This window comes from Helobdella robusta (assembly GCF_000326865.2).
Source record: "Helobdella robusta unplaced genomic scaffold HELROscaffold_6, whole genome shotgun sequence".
NCBI classification, from domain to species: domain Eukaryota; kingdom Metazoa; phylum Annelida; class Clitellata; order Rhynchobdellida; family Glossiphoniidae; genus Helobdella; species Helobdella robusta.
Genome location: NW_008705330.1, coordinates 5,206,032 through 5,227,831, shown reverse-complemented (window position 1 = coordinate 5,227,831; position 21,800 = coordinate 5,206,032). Strand labels below are relative to the sequence as shown.

Here is a 21,800-nt window from a genome sequence, read left to right as displayed (position 1 = left end):
AAACCACATAAATAAACAACTCTATCGCTGTAGTAGTAGTAGTAGTAGCAGCAGTAGCAGTAATAGTAGTAGCAGCAGTTGTAGGTAGTAGTTGTAGTAGTAGTAGTAGTAGTAGTAGTAGTAGTAGTAGTAGAAAATAAACAATAGTTATGTGCACTTTAATACTACTTAACAAATTGTTCAAATGCTGAATCAAATACAACGAAACATGCGTCAACAATTAATTAAGCAATTGAATGTTCACAGATCTGAAGCTAGCTGACTGCCACGAGATGCATTTTGATGTGAATGGTACGAAAGATGACAGAGTCAGTAACGTCAAGAGAGCCAAAAGTGTTGGAAAAGCAAACGAACAAGTTCTACAATTACGCTTGTGTTTCATTGTGATGTTTTGTTGCTTTTGATACAAACGTCTATCGATCATAATATTATAATTTCTATAAAATTATTTTCAACTACGGCTCATTTCTAATTCATTTTTGTAATTCCTCGTCATCATATTCATTGCTATTTTCATCGACCCTATCATTATTGAAAAACGACAACTCGAACTGCCAACCAACCAACCAACCAACCGACAGATTGCCAAAGTAGTCGAGCAGAGCATCTCCCAGAATCATTTCTGCGTGGCTCTTGGGGGCGACCACAGCATCGCCATCGGCACCATCATCGGCCACGCCAGGGCTCACCCCAACCTGGCCGTTGTCTGGATCGATGCCCACGCCGATCTGAACCCCCCACTGGCCAGTCCGTCTGGAAATTCACACGGAATGCCTGTTTCGTTTTTATTACGCGAGTTGGTCGAGTACATTCCTAAGGATTTGCCTGGGTTTGAATGGGCCAAGCCATGGTTACTACTAATACTACTACCTACTACTACTATGACTACTACTACTACTACTACTACTACTACTACGACTACTATTACTACTACTACAACTAAGACTACTACTATTACTCTTTTTTTTTGGTTTTTACATGTATTATTAACGGTGTTATTAATTAGCCAAACGATGCAAACTGTTGGAAAATGTGACAAAAAAGATAAAATTAATATTCCAATGAAATTAACAATTGATTAAATGATCCTAATGGTGTCAACAAAAATAAAATGTACGAATTAATTAAAAATATCTTCATAACATTTATTGTGAAACGTTTTCTTGACACCTATTCAATCGTTTCTTCCCAAAGCCTCGGCGTCAAAGACATCGTTTACATTGGATTGAGAGATTTGGATGAAGCTGAAAAGTCAGTATTACATTATATAACACAGTCTCTATTACATCAGCGTTACATCGTCGTCATGATCATCTAAAATTATTATTGATATCATTTAAAAAATTGTATGTTATCATTATTTAATTTCGATTTCATCGCTTCGAATCATCTGTTCTGCATTAATCCATCATTATCTTACTATCGCCACATCATCTTCATCAACATCAACCCCCATTGTCCTAATCATCATTGTCATTGTCACCACAACACTAGCTACAACTCCACTATCGTCGCCATCATCCCAGGATCACAGTTATCACCACCATTATAATCATTACCATCATCATCATCATCACTATCACCACAATCACACCATCATCCTCATCTTTATCATCATCCTCACCACCATCACCAGAGCCCTTATAGAGAAGCACAACATCCTGGCGTTCACCATGAGAGAGGTCACTGAACTTGGGGTAGACGCCGTCGTCAGGGCTGCCATTAAATACATTTCACCCTCCGGGTACGTTACTACTACTACTACTACCACCACTACTACTACTGCTGCTACTACTTCTACTACTGCTACTACTACAACTACTACTACTGCTACTACCACTACTACTACTTCTGCTACTACTACTACTACTACTACTGCTACTACTACCCCTACTACTACTGCTGCTACTACCACCACTACTACTGCTGCTACTACTACTACTGTTACCACTGCTGCTACTACTTCTACTACTACTACTACTACTACTACTACTACTACTACTACTACTACTACTACTAATGCTACAGCAGCAACAACAACAACTACTACTACTACTGCTACTACTACTACTACTACTACTACTACTAATGATGTTACTTCTACTACTAACAATACTAACAATAATTTTTTTTATTATTAACAACAACAATAATAACAGCAACAACAAAAATAATAATAATAAAAAAAATTATTGCTATGCGTTAAAATTTCAGAACGCGTCCTATCCACCTGAGTTTCGACATTGACGGTCTCGATCCGACCGATGCAGCCAGCACCGGTACTCCAGGTATAATAATAACAATAATAATAAAAATAATAAAAACAATAACAATAATATTAATAACAATAATAATAATAATAGCATGTGTAAGTGTATAAGAATGTGCTGCGTGACAAACTAACGCTAATTCCAAATGGTATTCTTAACTTTTAGTTTCAATACCGATAACTAAAGCTTTGTTCTTTCGCCATTGTCGTCGAACTGACGCTAAACAGTTCAAACTTCCCATTACTTCGAACGTGTTTATTTTTATTTGCTTCTCTAAACATTTTGTAATGATTCGTTTTATCTCATTTCTCTCTCTCTCCAATATCTCACAACATTCTATCTGTCTTTCAAACAAATAATTCTAAGTAGGATGTCCGTCCATGCATTTTTTTCGTATTTGTATCAAGAAACCTGAAATTTTTTAGCCATAATAATTCCATAAATTCACACGAAATCGCAAACTCCTAATTTGATGAACTTATTTCAGTTGAAAAATTTTCTATTAACAGCATGCGAAGAAGAACAACACAAACCAATCCAAACCACATATGCACATAGAACTTGTTTAAGCTTTGAAATCGTCAACAAAAGCATTAGCATTGCTTGAATGTTTCAATGGTTGATCATTTTGCGTCTCTTGCACGTTCACTGTGATTAATTATATTATAACATTATTCAGCTATTTATAAAAGGTTTTCCCATATTATTTATCGCATCGCTGTGATTGCATAACACAAAATAAAATTTAATCAAAGCGAAATTAAAATTAATTTGATTTAAACTTAAATGCCAAACGATTGAATCAGGGGTGGGCAAACTTTCTGCTGTGAGGGCCACATTGAGGAATATTTTACTTATGAAGGGCCGCACATGTACTTAAATAGCAAATTAATACTAATATAAAAATATTATAATTTTGTTACTGTTACTAGAATAGTAATTAATAAATAAAATAATAAACTCAATTAGCAAATTATTAATACATTTATTTTTTTTCGATTAATTATAATAAAAATAATTATAACAGTGCCTGGAGGCCTGCTCTTAAGAGAGGGAGTCTATATAACCGAAAGCCTTGCCGCAACCGGTTCGTTACTTATTTTCTCTTTAAATCTTTTAGAATTTTAATGTTCAATATTTTTGTGTTGTTCTAATAATGTTAGAATTAACATTATAGTTAGAAGTCATCGTCATCATTGTTATCATCGTCACCACCATTTATACTCCTACCATAATTAAAGCCATCATCGTAATCACCATTTATCCTCCTACCCTAACTTAACTAAGCCATCGTCGCCATCTCCATCTAGGCCATCTACAAATGATTGACATGGTGGAAGTAAACCCTACCCTTGGAAGTTCCAAAGAACAAGTTCGCACCTTACAGTCCGCTTGCGAAATCATCGGAGCCTGTTTCGGTAAGAGAAACCGCAAGCTAATGTCTCCAGGGTACATAATTCCTAAACCTTAATCATGTGACTGACCTTCACCTAACCCTTAATCATGTGACCTTAACCCTCATAATGTTAATTTTACCTTGATTAATATTAATTTTACGTAAATATCATAATGGTCTGACGTTATTAAGGACTACATTATCATAATAAATGATGACGCTTGGCTTTGGAAAACAATTATTTTTTGTTTCGCGTTTGTATATTCTGCAAATTATTTGATTAAATAAATAAATAAACGTACCCAAAAAATATTTATATGAATTTTTATATAATTTAATATCACGGAAATAGACATTTTGTACATTGCGTATGTTCTTCCATCTCCATTTGTTTCGATTCAGATTTTTACGATGGTGTTTATATTTCTTCTCTAGGATAAAATTTTAAATAAAGAGTTTTTTTTTTCAAAATTTATTAACTTCTTTGTACAATGTTTATTTCAAGTTTGGATTGGGTATCTATTTGATTTTACTGATTACTTTACAAAATTTTTCATTAGTAATTTTTTTGCGTAGAATTAATTTTTTCATTCGGAAGTATTTGAGAATTCTTGATTGAATATTCCATGTATATAGAAAATATACTAATTATATGAATATACATATATATATATATATATATATATATATATATATAAGGATTATTTTTCTATACTTTTTAGATGAAATTTTTACATTTAGAGGGTTTAAAAATTGTTCAGAATGAATTTTTATGTGAACATTTTACTTATTTGATGATAGCGTTTTTTGTTGAATGTTTCAAACTAATTTACTGAACGCTGAAATTTAAGAGTGAATCAAATTTGCTATTTTATCATTTTCATGACTGATTATCATAATTTAAATGCTTTCTTATATCAATCAGTTTAATCACTTTTTCATTTAATTGTATTTCCACTTATAATAGTTAGCACAAACAAAACATTTTAATACAAAATTACAAAACGAAGTGACCTTACGATAGATTCTTTTGATATATCGGCTTTATTAAAATTTTTGATTCTTTTGATATATCAACTTTTTTTAGACATGTTATTTCATTAAAAAAATGTTTTTTATATTTATTATTTTGATATAAATATTATATATATGCATTGACGGATCTAGGGGGAAGAGGGCTGTGCTCTCCGTTGTAAGCAATTTTTAAATGAAAGCCAGAAAAGGGATCGTTTCAGATAGAAAATCAGAAAATCAATCACAAATTGGACGTGATAAGCAAAAAATGGTCGTAAGCCACAGTACCACAAATTTTGCCCCCTCTCCCGTAAAAATTTGGACAAAGTTATCTAGATCTGCCACTGCATATCTGTGTATAATGATTAAACTATGGATATATACCCATGGTTAAATGTTATTATATCATTAGTATTTTTGTAATTTCATACCAATTTTGTACATTTTTGTTTGTCAACTGATAAAGTCATTAATAATAAAATCGTAAAATTAGCTTTTAGACCGTTCGCGTATGCCGCCATGCTCATGAGGGGTTTGTAAAATTTTGTTTAAGGGGTGCCGAATAATTGTTTGTGACTTTTTGTTGACCAAAAATGACATAAAGCCTCCTGAAAGAAAAGAATGTTGATAAAATTGTGGCCTTTTTCAAACGACCATTTTTATCCATAGTTAATCTTTTAGTTAATAATTTGTTTTTTTTTTATTTGAAAGAAGTTTTTCTGTTATTATTAATTTATATCGCGTCCTATGCATAGCTTCAGGGACGCTTGGTTAAACAATTATTTTTGACGCTTCCCTAGGCCTGGATAAACAAAAAGTTCTTTAATCGTTTCCTAAAAAGTTTGATGGTTGGTTGTTGACGAATGACGGCAGGCAAACCATTCCACATGGAAGGAGAGCTGTTTGTAAAACGTTTGTTGACAACTGATGAATTGCAGACAGGTTGATGCAACTGAATATATAAAGACGAAGGAAGTTGGTAAGTTGAAGAACAACGCAATTTAAGTTGATGAAGATATGATGGTTGAGATGTATTAAGTAACTTGTACGTGAGGGCGGCGAGTTTAAATATAATGCGTTGACGTATTGGTATAGTTGAATGAGTGAGTCTGTGCTGGAAGATAAATGACTGATATTTAGAACAATATTTTCAACTCTATTTTAAACTCTTTAAAATAAAGTTAAAAAGTAGGAAGGAAGACCGTAGAGAAGAGAATTATAATAATCTAAACGTGATAGAACAAGACATCGAACCAGTGCAAAAACAATATCTTCATTGAAAAAATTACGAATATGATGAATAGTCCACGTATAGTTACAAGATTTGATCAAAGCTAAGTCATGAGAATTAAAAAAAAAGAAGAGTCAAAAGTCAAACCTAAAAATTTAAGTTTAGAGGTTGAGGAGAGAGAAGAATCAGCCAAGAGAACGTGTGATAGTGGGAACCTTTGATAAGCTGTTGCGGAGTAGCAAGAAACGTTACTTTAGATTTGTGTGAATTTAGCTGAAGAAAGTTTAATTTTATGTATCAAATAAACGTCTTTTATTTATCAAGTTATGTATCAATAACAATGGCAAATCAGTATCAAGTAAGGGTTACGTAGCCGGTAGAGCGGTTCAAAAAAGTCGTTTTTGTGTTTCTTAGTACTAAAACGGCCCCATTATAATTCAAAGACTGAACGTTTCAAGATACGCAACATAACTTCATGCGCCATCCCTCTTCTATTCTTACCTTTTCGCTTTTTCTTTTAATTTTAAACTGTTCACAAGGACACAAATAGCTTTAAGAGCGCCATTCCAAAAAGTTTGTTCACAATCAATGAATGATAAACATAATTGTCGACTCAAATAAAGGTCTTTTATTGAAAGATAATTTTGTTGTAATTTGCAGTTTCATATGCTATTCAAAACTGTTAATTTTCAGAGCTATCTTGAAAATACAGTAATAAAAATTAATTTTTGTTGTTGTTTTTTCAACATTTTAATGGTTAAATTGCTAATATTGATCTTTCAATGAATAAAAAATTACCAAAATTTACTAAACTCATGTGATCAAAGAATAAATGGCTCAAGTTAAATGTTCGATATTTATATAGAATGAAAAATAAAATAATAAAAAATAATAAAATTAAATTATTTCAAATTAATCTAAATGAAAAAAATAAAATTAAAATTGAACAATTTTTCCCAGCCAATCAGCCAAATTTTTTACTCCTACCAGCCTACAATAGCTCTGGGGATTTCCCGGTTATCATTTGATTAATTTTTTTAAAGTTTGGTTGATTTTTTGTCCAAATGGTTGAAATGTTCAAATTTCTTCTGAGTTTGACCCTGGTTTTTATTGCATCGTTCTATTCAGTTCAGAGTCAAGTTAGTTTCACAAGTTGTCATTTCAGCTTGTTGTTTTAAAATTGAATTTAATTAAATTGAATTTAAAGTTTTAATATTATTTTGATTTTATTATTATTTAATGATTATCTTATATTATATTTTTATTTTTAGAAGTAGTATTATTATCATTGATTTAAAATTGTAGAGAGTATTAAATTCATGGTTTATTATTAAATTAATTAAATTTTAATTTCTTTATATTATAGTTTAAAATAATAAATTATATAATTATATAATATATTATATATGATGTTGATTATGGATAACATGCATATCATAATGATAATTTAATATAATTATTAGCATAATAATTTTTACATCACCATTTACACCGTAAAATAAAATCATAATTAAAAAAACAGTAAAAAAAACAATGAAAAAAAAATTTTCATATAATTAATAAAAAAAAGTAATTACTAACAATAATTTATAATAAGATAGCTATTAAACCAAAAATGTAAAAAACTTGGCATTTTACTTATTAATTTTTTTTATTAGGAAAATGAATATTGTGTACATAACTCTTACCCTCCGAAAGACAGGTATTATGATCTCTACTCTATAGAGTTATTTCTTTTTTTTCAAATTGGTTTCATGTTTATTAACTATAGTTAAAAATATTATATAGAAACCCCATCATTTCAAATTTGTTATTCATAATTTCATATGTACTAATCAATTATTTTTTTCACACTTATCCTATGAGTTTGTACATTTGGTAATAAATTTTTTCCCAGGCCAGTTATTCCGACCTACCACATCGATTTAGATCTTGCACCTCAGAATAGATGGGATGATTTGGCTTTCCATGAAGGGGCAAAGGTCAATTCATTAATTTCCAATTTTTCTCATTGTTTTTTTTTTCTAATTCATCATTGTCATCGTCATCATGATTAGTTATTGTCATCTTCATTATTATTTTTATTATACTCCAATCTTCATCATTCATTTAAGATCATTATCATTAGATCAACATTCGTCAATCGTTTTATCACTTTTTTAATAAATAATTTTCTTATTTATCATCTTCAGTTATCATGTTATCATTATTCATTATCATCATTTTTTTTTACTACTCTACTATCTATTGGCTAACATTACATTGCTAATTATTTTTAGTATACTCAGATATTTTTAATAAATATTGATTATATTTTAAAAACTGTTTATTGTGAACACTTTTTAAAAATCTTTTTTAGTTGAAGAAAATCCTTCAGGTATTTAAAGACGTTCTGTTAAGTTTTTCCAAATACTCAGCCAACATTATCAGCTTTGTTGATAATAATCTGGTTGGTCATTTCATCTCATTAACATTAATTTTATCATTCCTTAAAAATCATCCTCATATTATACAATTATTGTATAATTATTATTATAAAAAGATTAAAGGTCACTTACTCTTCCTTTTGCGCTTGCTTCAGAGGTTTCAACAACAAAAACACACACTGCGTATATGAATTCGCGTGAAAACCACGTATCATACACATTGCATATGTTAAGCGGAGATCTCTTTGTATTCGAACCAAGTCACTGCAAGACCAGGACCAGGCGCCTTTAACCATTGAACCATCACGCCGTCCTGGTAATTACAATGGTAATTATCATTCATTACTGTCATGTCATCATCACATTGAGTGTCTTAATGTCATTATTTACCAAACTTGCTATCAACAGGATGTTATCGTTGTATTTTGTCATTTTTTCTTGTTTTAGTATCATTCTTATGGCTTTGAAGTTTGTCAATGCAGATACTACAAATTTCATTTTTATCATACCACCATGATGATGATGATGGTGATGATGATGGTGATGTTGGTGATGTTGGTGAGAATGATGATGATGGTAATGATGATGATGATGGTAATGATGATGATGATGACGACGACGATAACGATTGATAATTGATGATGAATGGCAATTGGTGATTAATGACGATGACGATGAGAACGATAATGATGACGTTGATGAATCGTTTACATCATTACTATCACCACCATCGTCGTCGTCATCATGGCCAGGGTCAGCTGGTAGACACTTTGCCCCAACCATACAGAGATGAGTTGAAAGGATTAGCTAATGCAACCAATCTACCACTAGGTGAGTTTTGTGTTTTGTATCACACCTAAACATCACACACTCGCAACAAACACATCCTTACACTTATACTTATACGCACTCACATAAACACACTCACAAACGTAAACGCACATGCATATATAAAGTTACAAAAACATACACACACATACATCTTCACATACATTACCTAAGCATTCACACGCAAACTCGTTATTATTATTTTTATTACTATTTATTTTTCTTCTTATTTTTGTTATAACGCTTTTTTATTTTGTTCACACCACAGGGGAGGTTTTGCTTTACAACTTGTTCTACGAGGTCTTCACAGTTTGCACATCAATACTTGCAGAAGATGACAGAGGTGAGATTTGCCATGCTGTTATAGTTGTTACTGTTGTTGTTTTGTTATTGATGTTAGTGTTATTGCCACTGTTTTTGATGTTGTTGCTTTTGGTTCCTGGATGTCGTTGGTTTGCCACTTAACAGATACTCTTACTTTTATCATTGTCCTGTTGTTTAGCTGTTGTGTCTTTTATGAGTTGAAGCTATTGAATTGTTTATGTTTTTCTTTTAAAATGCAGTTGTTTGCTATTGTTTGGATGATGTTATTGGATTGAAGCAAACATTAACAGTAATACATACACACAGAAAACTATTGCGAAAAACGTTTTAGCAAATTTTACAAACTTAAAATAAACATTGCACCATAATAATGAACGAAATCTGGTTCATCCATAAATTTGAACAATTTAGTGCTAAAATCGGCTACGTTTTGAACTTCTAACAGATCTGCACTACCACTACAACTTCATTTAGATTTTATATAGTTTTAAAAATTTGCCTATGGGCGAAATTTCGAAAGTATTAATTAAAATATTAAAATGTTTGACAGTTAATCTTGACAACTTCAGTTGAATATGTAACAATAATCCTCCAGCTGTTCATTAACTTCTTGTTTGCTGACCAGGTGACCTCTCCTTCCTTGGCCTCTATCTACATTTCTTTTTAACTCACCTCTTGTCATTTTATTTTTAATAGTTGCCTGTCTTGTTTTGATGAGCAACACCGTATTCGCGTGAGCCGAAATATTAGTAGATTCTTTGTCACGGTTACTTTTTGTTGAACCTTTTGGCTTTTTTGTTTTTCCATCAATATTTTTTGCAATCTTAGCGTTTAACTGTTTTTCACTAAGTTGCAAGGGTCTTTTCCGACAGATTTGCATTTGTCGGTTTTCTAGGTGATTGTTGTAGTTGTTATTTTTTCCGTCAATTTTGACAAGTTCTTTTTGACTTCTTCTTTTTATGTTTTCTAAAATCTTGAAACCTTTGTTGGAACTCATCTTGCTTGAATATATGTGCGATTTAGAAAAATCTCTGAAAAATCTAGGTATCGAAGATTACGTTAAAGTTTTTGATATTAAATAACTTCTTTTGTTCATTATATACCATACAGTTCTTTGTTTAATTAATTAACGATTATTGCTTTATAACGTTTCATTGTATAAGCTGAAAATGATAATTTTATTACTTAAATAAACATTTTATTGATTACAATTTCTTGTTTACAATGTAGTTTATTGTTATGTTTTTTACTGTTTACAATATAACACTAAAATAGTAGTAAAAGTCATGTAAAATTTATTATTCTAAATTGTATTTCCAAAAATTTAATCTTTATGGTTCCTTATTCCAAGTTGGCAACATTTCATTTCTGCAATGGGTGCCTAACGTATGTGTTGGTGGTTAGTTGTTTTTAGTGTCTGCATCATTTTATTGTTCCGTGTTTTAAAACTAAATTAATGAAGCATTACTACAAGTTTTTACACACACACACACACACACACACACACACACACACACACACACATACACACGCACACACACACCGCTGACAACGCACACAGCAGTCCTGAAAGTTAACAGTGAACTAGTAGCACATTCTACTTGCTGGAGACTAATCGTAAATTTCTACCTCCTTCTCAAACTACTTCTCATTTTTATTTTCATTTTATTTATTTTATTTTATAATATCATAACCTTGATAAGCATAGGTGGATACTAAACCACTAGACACACAATTTAAAAATTCGTAAAAATTTCAAGGTTCAGAAGTTTTAAAAGTTAGAACCCTGTGATTCAATAATGATAGAGACTATAAACATTTCGACAATGATGATATGACAATAATAATGGCAATAATTATGACAACGACGAAAATTATTGACATGATGATAATGATGACGATGGTGATAATAATAATTCTAGTTGTATTTAATCTTTAACAGTTTATCAGTTAATCTTTAACGGTTTTCTTGGGTTGTTTGATGCCTTGTCGAGTAAGCAAGTGATCAATATGGGTTTTTAATAGTTTTTTTTTAATTTGTTTGTATGTTTGTTCATCAACTTATTGATCAGTTCACTTATTCATGACTTAAACCATCACGACTTACACAAACTTTGCAACCAGTATTTACACAATTAGTTTTTTTTTATAAATATAGCTAAACTAAGATATAAAAAAATATTGAACACAGTTTTACATGAAACAAAAAGTATTACTAAACAAGAACAAAATATTATATTGAATTGGGTTAATCATGGAAAGTTCAGTTGAAAATGTAAAAATAATCTTCTATTTGTTCATTAATTTCTTGTTTGCTGACTTGGTGACCTCTCCTTCCTTGACCTCTATCGACGCTCCTTTTTTGCTCCACTCTCCCATTTTGATTTTGTTTCACGGGAGCAGAAATATCAACGGCCGCTTTGTCATGGTTACTTTTAATTGGGCTGTTTCGCCTTTTTGTTTCTCCAACAACTTTTTTTGCAATCTTAGCGTTTTTGAACTGGTCTTCACTAATTTGCAAGGGTCTTTTCCGACTGTTTTCCATCGGTCTGTTCTTCAGGGAACTGTTGTAATTGTTTTTCGGGGTAACTTCAGTTTTGTAACTCCTCCCTTTTATACTTTTTGAGATCTTGAAACTTTTGTGTGAACTCATCCTATTTGAGTATAAGCACGATTTAGAAAATTACCGAATAATCTATTTAGGTGTCGATGATTGCGTTGACGATTTCCATTCAGAATAACTTCGTTAATTATATACCGTACAAATATCTGTTAATTAATTATGATAATTGCTTTAATAATGTCTCATAATATTACCTATCAATGATAATATTATTGCTTAAATAAACCTTTTACTGCTTTCAATTTCTTGTTTACAATGTAGTTTAATGTCATGTTTCTTACTGTTGACAATAAAACGCCGTAAAAGTCGTTTTGTAAAATTTATTATTCTAAATTGTTTTTTCTTACTGTTGACAATAAAACGCCGTAAAAGTCGTTTTGTAAAATTTATTATTCTAAATTGTTTTTTCTTACTGTTGACAATAAAACGCCGTAAAAGTCGTTTTGTAAAATTTATTATTCTAAATTGTTTTTTCTTACTGTTGACAATAAAACGCCGTAAAAGTCGTTTTGTAAAATTTATTATTCTAAATTGTTTTTTCTTACTGTTGACAATAAAACGCCGTAAAAGTCGTTTTGTAAAATTTATTATTCTAAATTGTTTTTTCTTACTGTTGACAATAAAACGCCGTAAAAGTCGTTTTGTAAAATTTATTATTCTAAATTGTTTTTTCTTACTGTTGACAATAAAACGCCGTAAAGTCGTTTTGTAAAATTTATTATTCTAAATTGTTTTATCAAAAATTTAATTTCCGTGGGTCCTTATTCCACGGTTGCAACATTTCATTTCAGCAATGCGTACCTAACTTATGTGCTGGTGATTGTTGTTTGTTTTTTAGCTCTACATCATTTTATTGTTCTTAGTTTTAAAACTGAATTAACGAAGGATTGTTAAAAGATGTTACACATTTGCACACACTTACACACACACACACACACACACACACACACACACACACACACACACACACACACACACACACACACACAAACACACACTGTAAACACAAACACTCTACACACCATACAAACACAGAACACAGCTGACAATTTACACAACACTCATACAAATGGACTGAAAGATGAAAAGTTACATACAATACTGCGAGCATTCATTCAACCCTCAGTAATCATCCTTCATCATCATTGCCTCTTGAACATAAATTTTGATTTGCATACTTATAAGATATATTAACTTATCTTAAACGCCCCGGTTTACAATCATCTTCTTTGTGTTCTTAACTTTTGATAAACATTTCATGCTAAATTTTCCTTATTGGGCTCTTTTGTCTGAAACATTTTACTTTTTTTTCAAACTATAGGCGCTATGTTATAAAAAAAATTGTTGAAAAGTTTATCACATTAAATATTTTGTTATTAATCAATCACATTTATATATATAAAAGGTTATAGCAAAGAAAATCAATCATAGGAACTTCTGTTGGAAATATAGCTATAATCTTCCACTTGCTCATTGATCTCTTGTTCGCTGACCTGGTCCCCTTCTTCCTTGACCTCTATCAACACTTTTTTTATCTTGACTTTCATATTTGTATTTTGAACAGTTGTCTGTTTTTCGCTGAGATGCAACGGTTTTTTGCGACTGATTTGCATCCTTCGGTTTTTCACGTGACTGTTTTTCTTTCTTGTAACTTCAGTTTCGTCATTTTTCTTTTGGTTCTTTTTTTATTTATTTTCAGAAATTTTCATTCCTTTGTGTGAACCCATCCTGTTTCAATATGTCACTAAAAATTCTATATATGGATGATAGAAATTGTAAACTTGACCATTTCGATACAGTTTATCGTTAAATTTTTTACTTTTTACAATTAAACATGGAGAAAATTATTAAAAGTAAAATGTCATGTACATTACATCATTTTAAACTATAAGGAAACACTGGAGTCTTTTTTTAATATAATCACCATTGTTTCTTGTTCCAAGTTTGCAGTGTTTCATTTCTGTATGCGTAGGTGACGTATACCTGCCAATCATTTCATTTTTCCATGTTTCAAAACTAGAATAACGAATCACGTGAGCATTGCTAAACGTCGTTACTTTATAATTTTACATCTTAGTGGATGTGTCAATAAATATTTTTGTTCTGGTTTATCAGCACGTTCGTTTTTCTGTAACATTGATTGGTTTTCAGAATCTTTCTACATGGACTTTTGTATATATGAAGAAGTGAATAATAATTGGAATTGTTGTAAGATTGATAGATTTGTTTTGGTTGATTGAGTAATTGGATGAATGGATGAACGAATGAATGAATGAACGAATGAATGATTGAATGAATGAATGAATGAATGAAAGAACGAACGAACGAACGAATGAATTAATGAATGTATGGTTTCTTTAAATTAATATGTGAATTTTTTAAATTTAGGAAACTTGTATCACGCCAGGAACATGGATTTTGGATTGTTCATGGGGTGAGTTATTGATTTTTTGATTTTTGCTTCTTGTAATTATACATTTGTTTGTTAATTATTGTGGTTAAAACGGATGCGAAAAACGTTTAAAAAAATGTTTCATCATCTCCATTATCACTGTTATGTACTGTCATCATCTTCATCGTGGTCGTCATTCTCGTCGTCATCACCATCGTTGCTACCATCATCATCGTCATCTTCGTCATCATCAGTTGGGACTCACAGAACAGCACCTGGCTGATGACGGAGGCCCTGAAGGATTCCGTGGTGAACTTGAAATGGAAGAAGAATGGGCAGGTTCTCTTCAAATCTGTCAACTACGTTGGCTACATCGGAGTGTTCACAGCCATGAAGCCCGTTAGTCTGTGATGATGACGAAGGAGAAGAAGAAGATGATGATAAAGATGATGTTGATGGTGAAGTTGTTGACGAATGATATTCAACCTATATATTGTCGTCATCGCACTTGCTTATTGTTCAGGATCATAATTATAATGGCTTTCAACATCATCATTTTCATCATTTGAACCATCATCATCTCCATCGTCATCATCATTCTCATCTTCATCTTCAAAATGTCTTGCAGGGTGCCTTCAGTCTAACTGTCAATGAACGATTCAACATTGATGGAGGATATTTGGGTGAGATGATGATAATAATCGTGATGATGATGATTATCATGGTGATGATTAACATGATTGTGATGATGTCAACGATCATGTTGATGTTGATTAAGCCTACCTCACAATAGTGGATATAATGGTAGTAATTTCAACAAAGACATCCACTGCAAACCTGCTTCCACAATTATTATGCACATACCTCTCCACACTCGTAATTTTAACAACGGTGGCGACAATGACGACGATGACGACGATCATCTTCATGATGATGATGATAGTGATGAGAAAGGTCATGATGCTAAAAATGATGATGATGATAGTGTTAAGAATGATGATGAGAGGCAACAATGATGCACTCCATACTCCACACCTCTACTCCATATATTTCCCATTTAGGCTCATTTGGGCGTGTAGGTTGATTAAAATCAAAACTGACACTAGATTAACAACAAACAACGCAAGTAGACATGCAACAAACCCACAAGCACTTACTTAGGCAGACACACTTACTGACACACGCACACGCACATATATATAGATGCACATATTCATACTGACATAGATAGAGACATAAAATTATATACACACAGACACATCATACAGAGACAGACAGACATTTATTGAATCACTAAGGAACACACACGCACACGCGCGCGCATACACACACACACAAACACACACGTACACTCACTCACAGGCATATTGAAATGGTTGCTCGGATACAGACAATCGTCCTGGCTAACATTTATAACCAGACAAGTCATGGAAACAGCTCGAGGTCATGATGATAATGATGATTGATTATGATAATGATGTTATATATATATAAATATAATAATGCAGGTAACATTTTATTTATGCATTTAATTAATTTATTTATAACTTAATAGTTTATTTTTTATTTAATTATTGTTTATTTAAACAAGGCTTAGGTACTTAAGCGCTCGTTGCCGATTTGAAAATTAGCGCTAAAAATTCGATTGATACGTTCTGATTTTTGGCATATAAATTATTTTTTTTGTAAACAGACTTTCATGACGCGTATTATTTGCTGAGAGATAAGGAACTTTTGGCACCTGTGTATTTCATTCTTGGCGGAAATCAAACTGATCAGGTTGATACGTAAGAGAATGATGAATTATTACATGGATACATTTTATGTAGATGAATGAGTTTATGATAGATAATGAATTATTGGATGGATACATTTTACGTAGATAAATGAGTTTTTGATAGATGATGAATTATTTGGAAAGGTGAATGAATTAAACTTGACAAAGTTGCACAGTTTTATAGATGATTTTTTGTACAATGAATTGAAGGCGGTTGTCATCACACGTTCAAGACTTGAGGCCATAGATGTTTGGCACCTGAGTATGGATAATAGCACATTCTACTTACTGGAGACCAATTACGACCACTGGTCCAAGCCACCTTTCTATGATGATAGGAGGAGTGTGGGCAGGAAATGCATGGATGGTCTGACTAAGAAGGTAGTTGTTGTAGCTCGCCTGATGGGGTGCCTAGCTATTTAATTTGTGAGGGGGTAGGGATTGGTAGCGTTTGGTAGGTGTTAGTGTATCTGTGTCGGTTTGATTGTTTTTTATAAATGCGTGTAAGGATGATGATGTAAGGGAAACAGCTATAAATCATGGTAAAGGAAATAAGGACTGTAAACAAGACGGTTATGGTAACCAGAATAAGCATCGGTGGATACAAAACCACTAGAAGTAAAATGTTGTTGAAGTTTAGAGCCCTGTGATTCAATAATGATAGGGACATTCCGACGATGACGATGATGATGATAATAGTAATAATGGCAATAATTATGACGACGAAAATTATTGACACAATAAACAAAATGATGGTGATGACGATAATAATAAATCTAGTTTTATTTAATCTTTGACAGAATGTTGGTTTTCTTGGGTTGTTTGATGTCTTGTCGAGTAAGCCAGTGCTCAATAAGGTTTTAAATTGTTTTTTTATTTATTTATTCGTATGTTTGTTCACCAACTTATTGATCAGTTCACTTATTCATGACTTAAACCATCACTACCTACACAAACTTTGCAACCGGTATTTGCAAAATTAGTTTTTTTTTATAAATATAGCTAAACAAAGATATAAAAAAATGTTGAATACAGTTTAATTTGAAATGGGTTTCATTATTACTAAACAAGAACAATATATTATTTTGAATAAGGTTAATCATGGAAAATTCAGTTGAAAATGTAGAAATAATCCTCTAGTTGTTCATTGATTTCTTGTTTGCTGACCTGGTGACCTCTCCTTCCTTGACCTCTATCGACACTTCTTTTCTGCTCAACTTTTTCATCTTTATTTTGTTTCACGGGAGCCGCATTGTCATGGTTAGTTTTTATTGGGCTCTTCTGCTTTTTGGTTTTTCCAACAATATTTTTTGCAATCTTAGCGTTTTTGGACTGGTTTTCACTAATTTGCAAGGGTCTTTTCCGACTGTTTTCCATCGGTCTGTTCTTCAGGTGAATGTTGTAATTGTTCTTCGAGGTAACTTCAGTTTTGTAACTCCTCCCTTTTATACTTTCTGGGATTTTGAAACTTTTGTGTGAACTCATTTTACTCTAATATTTGTATGATTTAGAAAATTACTGAATAATCTATCTAGATTCTATCGTTGAATGCGTTGACGATATCCATTCTGAATAACTTCGTTCATTATATACCGTACAATTTTTTGTTTAATTAATTTACGACCTTTGCTTTAATAACGTCTCATAATATAATCTAACGATGATAATTTGATTGCTCTGATAAATCGTTTACTGCTTACAATTTCTTGTTTTAAATGAAGTTTGTTGTTAAGTTTCTTTCTGTTTACAACTAAACACCAAGAATAGTAGTAAAAGTGATGTAAAATACTTAATTTTTTTTAATATAATCTTCATTTTTCGATGTTTCAAGTTTCGAAATGTTTCATTTCTGCTTGCGTGGGTGACGCATGTGTATGTGTAGATGTTTGTCTCATTTTAAGCTCAATCATTCATGTTCAAAAATGAAATATCGAATCGTGTGAGCATTGTTAGACGTTGTTACATTATAATTTTACATCTAAATGGAGTGTTATTAGGTATTTTTGTCAACTCACACACGCGCACGCACAAAAACAAACACACAGCTGACAACGTACACGACACTGATGCAAGTGAGCAGTGGAAGGATGGAAAGTTACATACAATACTGCCAGAATCCCTGCAGCCCTTGGTGATTGCGATCATCTTCTCTCACCATCACTGCCCCTTCAAGCCTAAATCATGATTTGCATACTTATCTTTATAATCTTAAAATGTTTTGACAAGATTTGATTGAGTAGTGAAAAGTGGATTGAAATATAAGATAAAGTTAATATGAAGTTGATTTTGATGATTTTATTGAATTTGCTATGCTGAATGTATGGAAGATAATATCATTGCCCTAACGGAAATGAGTGAAATAAATTTATTCAACAGTTGTATATGCCGCTCAGAAACTTTTCCATCTATTTATTTTGGGTTAAATTTTGTGTTTTCATTTGCTCAGATCAGACGCTCTCTTTGCTACTCAAATTTTATTAACATTTTGTTATGCATTTCTGATGCGGATCTTGATGTGACAGAATTAAAAATTTTAGTTGTTTTTCTTTGTTTTTATAAGTCCTAAATTGAAATTAATAAACTTTTTAGTTATGTTTTATCTGAATTTTATAAATGTCTGTTTTCTAATATTTTTAAGAGTTGGATTGTTAACAAAATATACCTGTTGATTTTCACCATCATTTATCCAATTAATATTCCAACAAGACAGCGAACGAATTAAATGTATAGAATTTGAAATCACCTGATTAGTAAGATAAGGAGAAAGAAAGAGTGGGTTACTTTCGTTCGTTCTGCGATCTACTTTTTTCGTTGTGCGGCTGCATTGAGTTGTGTGTCTATACGGGAAGTTAATTTGTTCTACATAGAAATAAATCGAAGACGAACCAGTATCATAAAACTTATCATAAACGTATCAGGTAAACGTATCATATATATCAATTAAACTTAAACGCCCCATTTTGCGATCATTTTCTCGATCTCACTTTTTTTAATCTTCCTTACCGGACTCTATTGTCTGTAACTTTCAACCTCCTCATCAACTATTTTTTCATTATATACGATTTCTATGTTTTTATGATAACGTTGATAAGCTTCGGTCGATACTATACCCCTAAGCGCACAAATTGAAAATTCGTAAAAATTTGAAGGTTCAGCAGTTTTAAAAGTTAGAACCTTGTGATTCAATAACGATCGAGACTATAATCATTCCGAGGATGATGATATGATAATAATAATGGCAATAACAATGGCAACGACGACAATTAATGACATGATGATGATGACGATGGTGATGATATTAATTCTGGTCCAATTTAATCTTTGACAGAATGTTGGTTTTCTTGGGTTGTTTGATGTCTTGTCGAGTAAGCAAGTGATCAATATGGTTTTAAATTGTTTTTTTATTTATTTATTCGTATGTTTGTTCACCAACTTATTGATCAGTTCACTTATTCATGACTTAAACCATCACTACTTACACAAACTTTGCAACCGGTATTTGCAAAATTAGTTTTTTTTTATAAATATAGCTAAACAAAGATATAAAAAAATGTTGAATACAGTTTAATTTGAAATGGGTTTCATTATTACTAAACAAGAACAATATATTATTTTGAATAAGGTTAATCATGGAAAATTCAGTTGAAAATGTAGAAATAATCCTCTAGTTGTTCATTGATTTCTTGTTTGCTGACCTGGTGACCTCTCCTTCCTTGACCTCTATCGACACTTCTTTTCTGCTCAACTTTTTCATCTTTATTTTGTTTCACGGGAGCCGCATTGTCATGGTTAGTTTTTATTGGGCTCTTCTGCTTTTTGGTTTTTCCAACAATATTTTTTGCAATCTTAGCGTTTTTGGACTGGTTTTCACTAATTTGCAAGGGTCTTTTCCGACTGTTTTCCATCGGTCTGTTCTTCAGGTGAATGTTGTAATTGTTCTTCGAGGTAACTTCAGTTTTGTAACTCCTCCCTTTTATACTTTCTGGGATTTTGAAACTTTTGTGTGAACTCATTTTACTCTAATATTTGTATGATTTAGAAAATTACTGAATAATCTATCTAGATTCTATCGTTGAATGCGTTGACGATATCCATTCTGAATAACTTCGTTCATTATATACCGTACAATTTTTTGTTTAATTAATTTACGACCTTTGCTTTAATAACGTCTCATAATATAATCTAACGATGATAATTTGATTGCTCTGATAAATCGTTTACTGCTTACAATTTCTTGTTTTAAATGAAGTTTGTTGTTAAGTTTCTTACTGTTTACAATAAAACGCCGTAAAAGTTATGTTGTAAAATTTATAATTTTAAACTGTTTTATCAAAAATTTAATATCCATGCTTTCTTATTCTAAATTGCAACATTTCATTTCTTCTGCAATGCGTACCTAACAAATGTGCTGTTGATTGTTTTGTTTTTTTAGCTCTACACCATAGAATATAGTAGAAAATTTATAAGGAAACATCCTTTGCAAGTAAAAGAGAAAACAAAGTTGATGTGGCCTAAAAAACCGAGATAATGCTAAAGCAATTAATAACATTTGACTTATTTTTCCATTGCAAAAATGTCGATCACAGTTTTTTGTTGGGTATCTAATTGAAATAATCCAATGCTTACTTAGTAAATCATATTCATTCCATTTTATTTCGAATATAATGGCTCCTAATTTTAGATGCATTGATTAGATACTTTTGATTTACTTTTACTGAAATACTTGTCAAATTTTGTTATACATATATATTTATTATGACCGACACAATATTTCATTAATATTCTATATATATATGTATATATATATATATATATATATATATATATGCTACTAACATAATTTTTGCGTTTAAATACTGTTTGAAATGGCGTTATTATCAACGTATGTATATACAGCCTTATATGTTTACAAATTTAAAAGTTAATTTAAGAAAAAACATACAATCTATGTATTAAAAAATGATTTTATTATATTTTTTTTCACAATGATGCACTTTATTTAAAAAATTATCTTGAGATAATCAATTTACGAATGCAAACCCTTTATTTCCATATTTTTTTGACAATGATGTTGATGAAAGTACTTGGTGAAAAAGACGATGACGACAACGACGATGATGACGACGATGAGGATGATGACGACGATGAGGATGAGTAAGAGGATGAAATTGAATAAGATGCAGCGATGATGATACTTGAGTGTGTGTACGGAATTTAATATCGAATCGACGTTATCTCGCTGAGGGCTACTACAAATAATCATTTCATTTTCACATTTTTTTCACAATTTTCATCGCTTGGAATATATATATATATATATATACATATATATATATATCTATATATACATATAAATACATAAATGCATACGTGTGTGTGTGTGTGTGTGTGTGTATGCGTGTGTATATATGTGTGTCTGCGTTTGCACCTAGTCATTTGATTGCTAAAATAATTATTTTTATCTTATGAATGAATGTATGTGTATGTACTTCTTTATATTGAAAGTTGTATATTGATTG

General features: G+C 31.3%; 3 protein-coding genes across 3 annotated transcripts; 2 read left to right on the top strand and 1 right to left on the bottom strand.

Annotated features, from left to right (window-relative positions):
- Nucleotides 1–272: 272 nt before the first annotated feature.
- HELRODRAFT_68856 (hypothetical protein) lies at nt 273–3,741 on the top strand (the record flags this gene model as incomplete). Its single annotated transcript, XM_009028965.1, has 7 exons — nt 273–356; nt 582–850; nt 1,195–1,251; nt 1,637–1,744; nt 2,215–2,288; nt 3,298–3,357; nt 3,581–3,741. 7 exons carry the CDS (start codon nt 273–275, stop codon nt 3,739–3,741), a joined length of 813 nt encoding a protein of 270 aa, XP_009027213.1.
- Nucleotides 3,742–7,824: 4,083 nt separating this feature from the next.
- HELRODRAFT_69189 (hypothetical protein) lies at nt 7,825–18,416 on the top strand (the record flags this gene model as incomplete). The annotated part of the gene is made up of 12 exons (XM_009029018.1): nt 7,825–7,893; nt 8,271–8,360; nt 9,090–9,168; nt 9,434–9,508; nt 14,501–14,546; nt 14,759–14,903; nt 15,133–15,187; nt 15,867–15,947; nt 16,198–16,283; nt 16,492–16,662; nt 17,082–17,138; nt 18,327–18,416. Coding segments are annotated over 12 exons (1,044 nt in total), but the record flags the coding sequence as incomplete, so codon positions are not given.
- Nucleotides 18,417–19,919: 1,503 nt separating this feature from the next.
- On the bottom strand, nt 19,920–20,294 carry HELRODRAFT_164500 (hypothetical protein; the record flags this gene model as incomplete). The annotated part of the gene is made up of 1 exon (XM_009029427.1): nt 19,920–20,294. One exon carries the CDS (start codon nt 20,292–20,294, stop codon nt 19,920–19,922), a length of 375 nt encoding a protein of 124 aa, XP_009027675.1.
- Between the last annotated feature and the right edge of the window lie 1,506 nt (nt 20,295–21,800).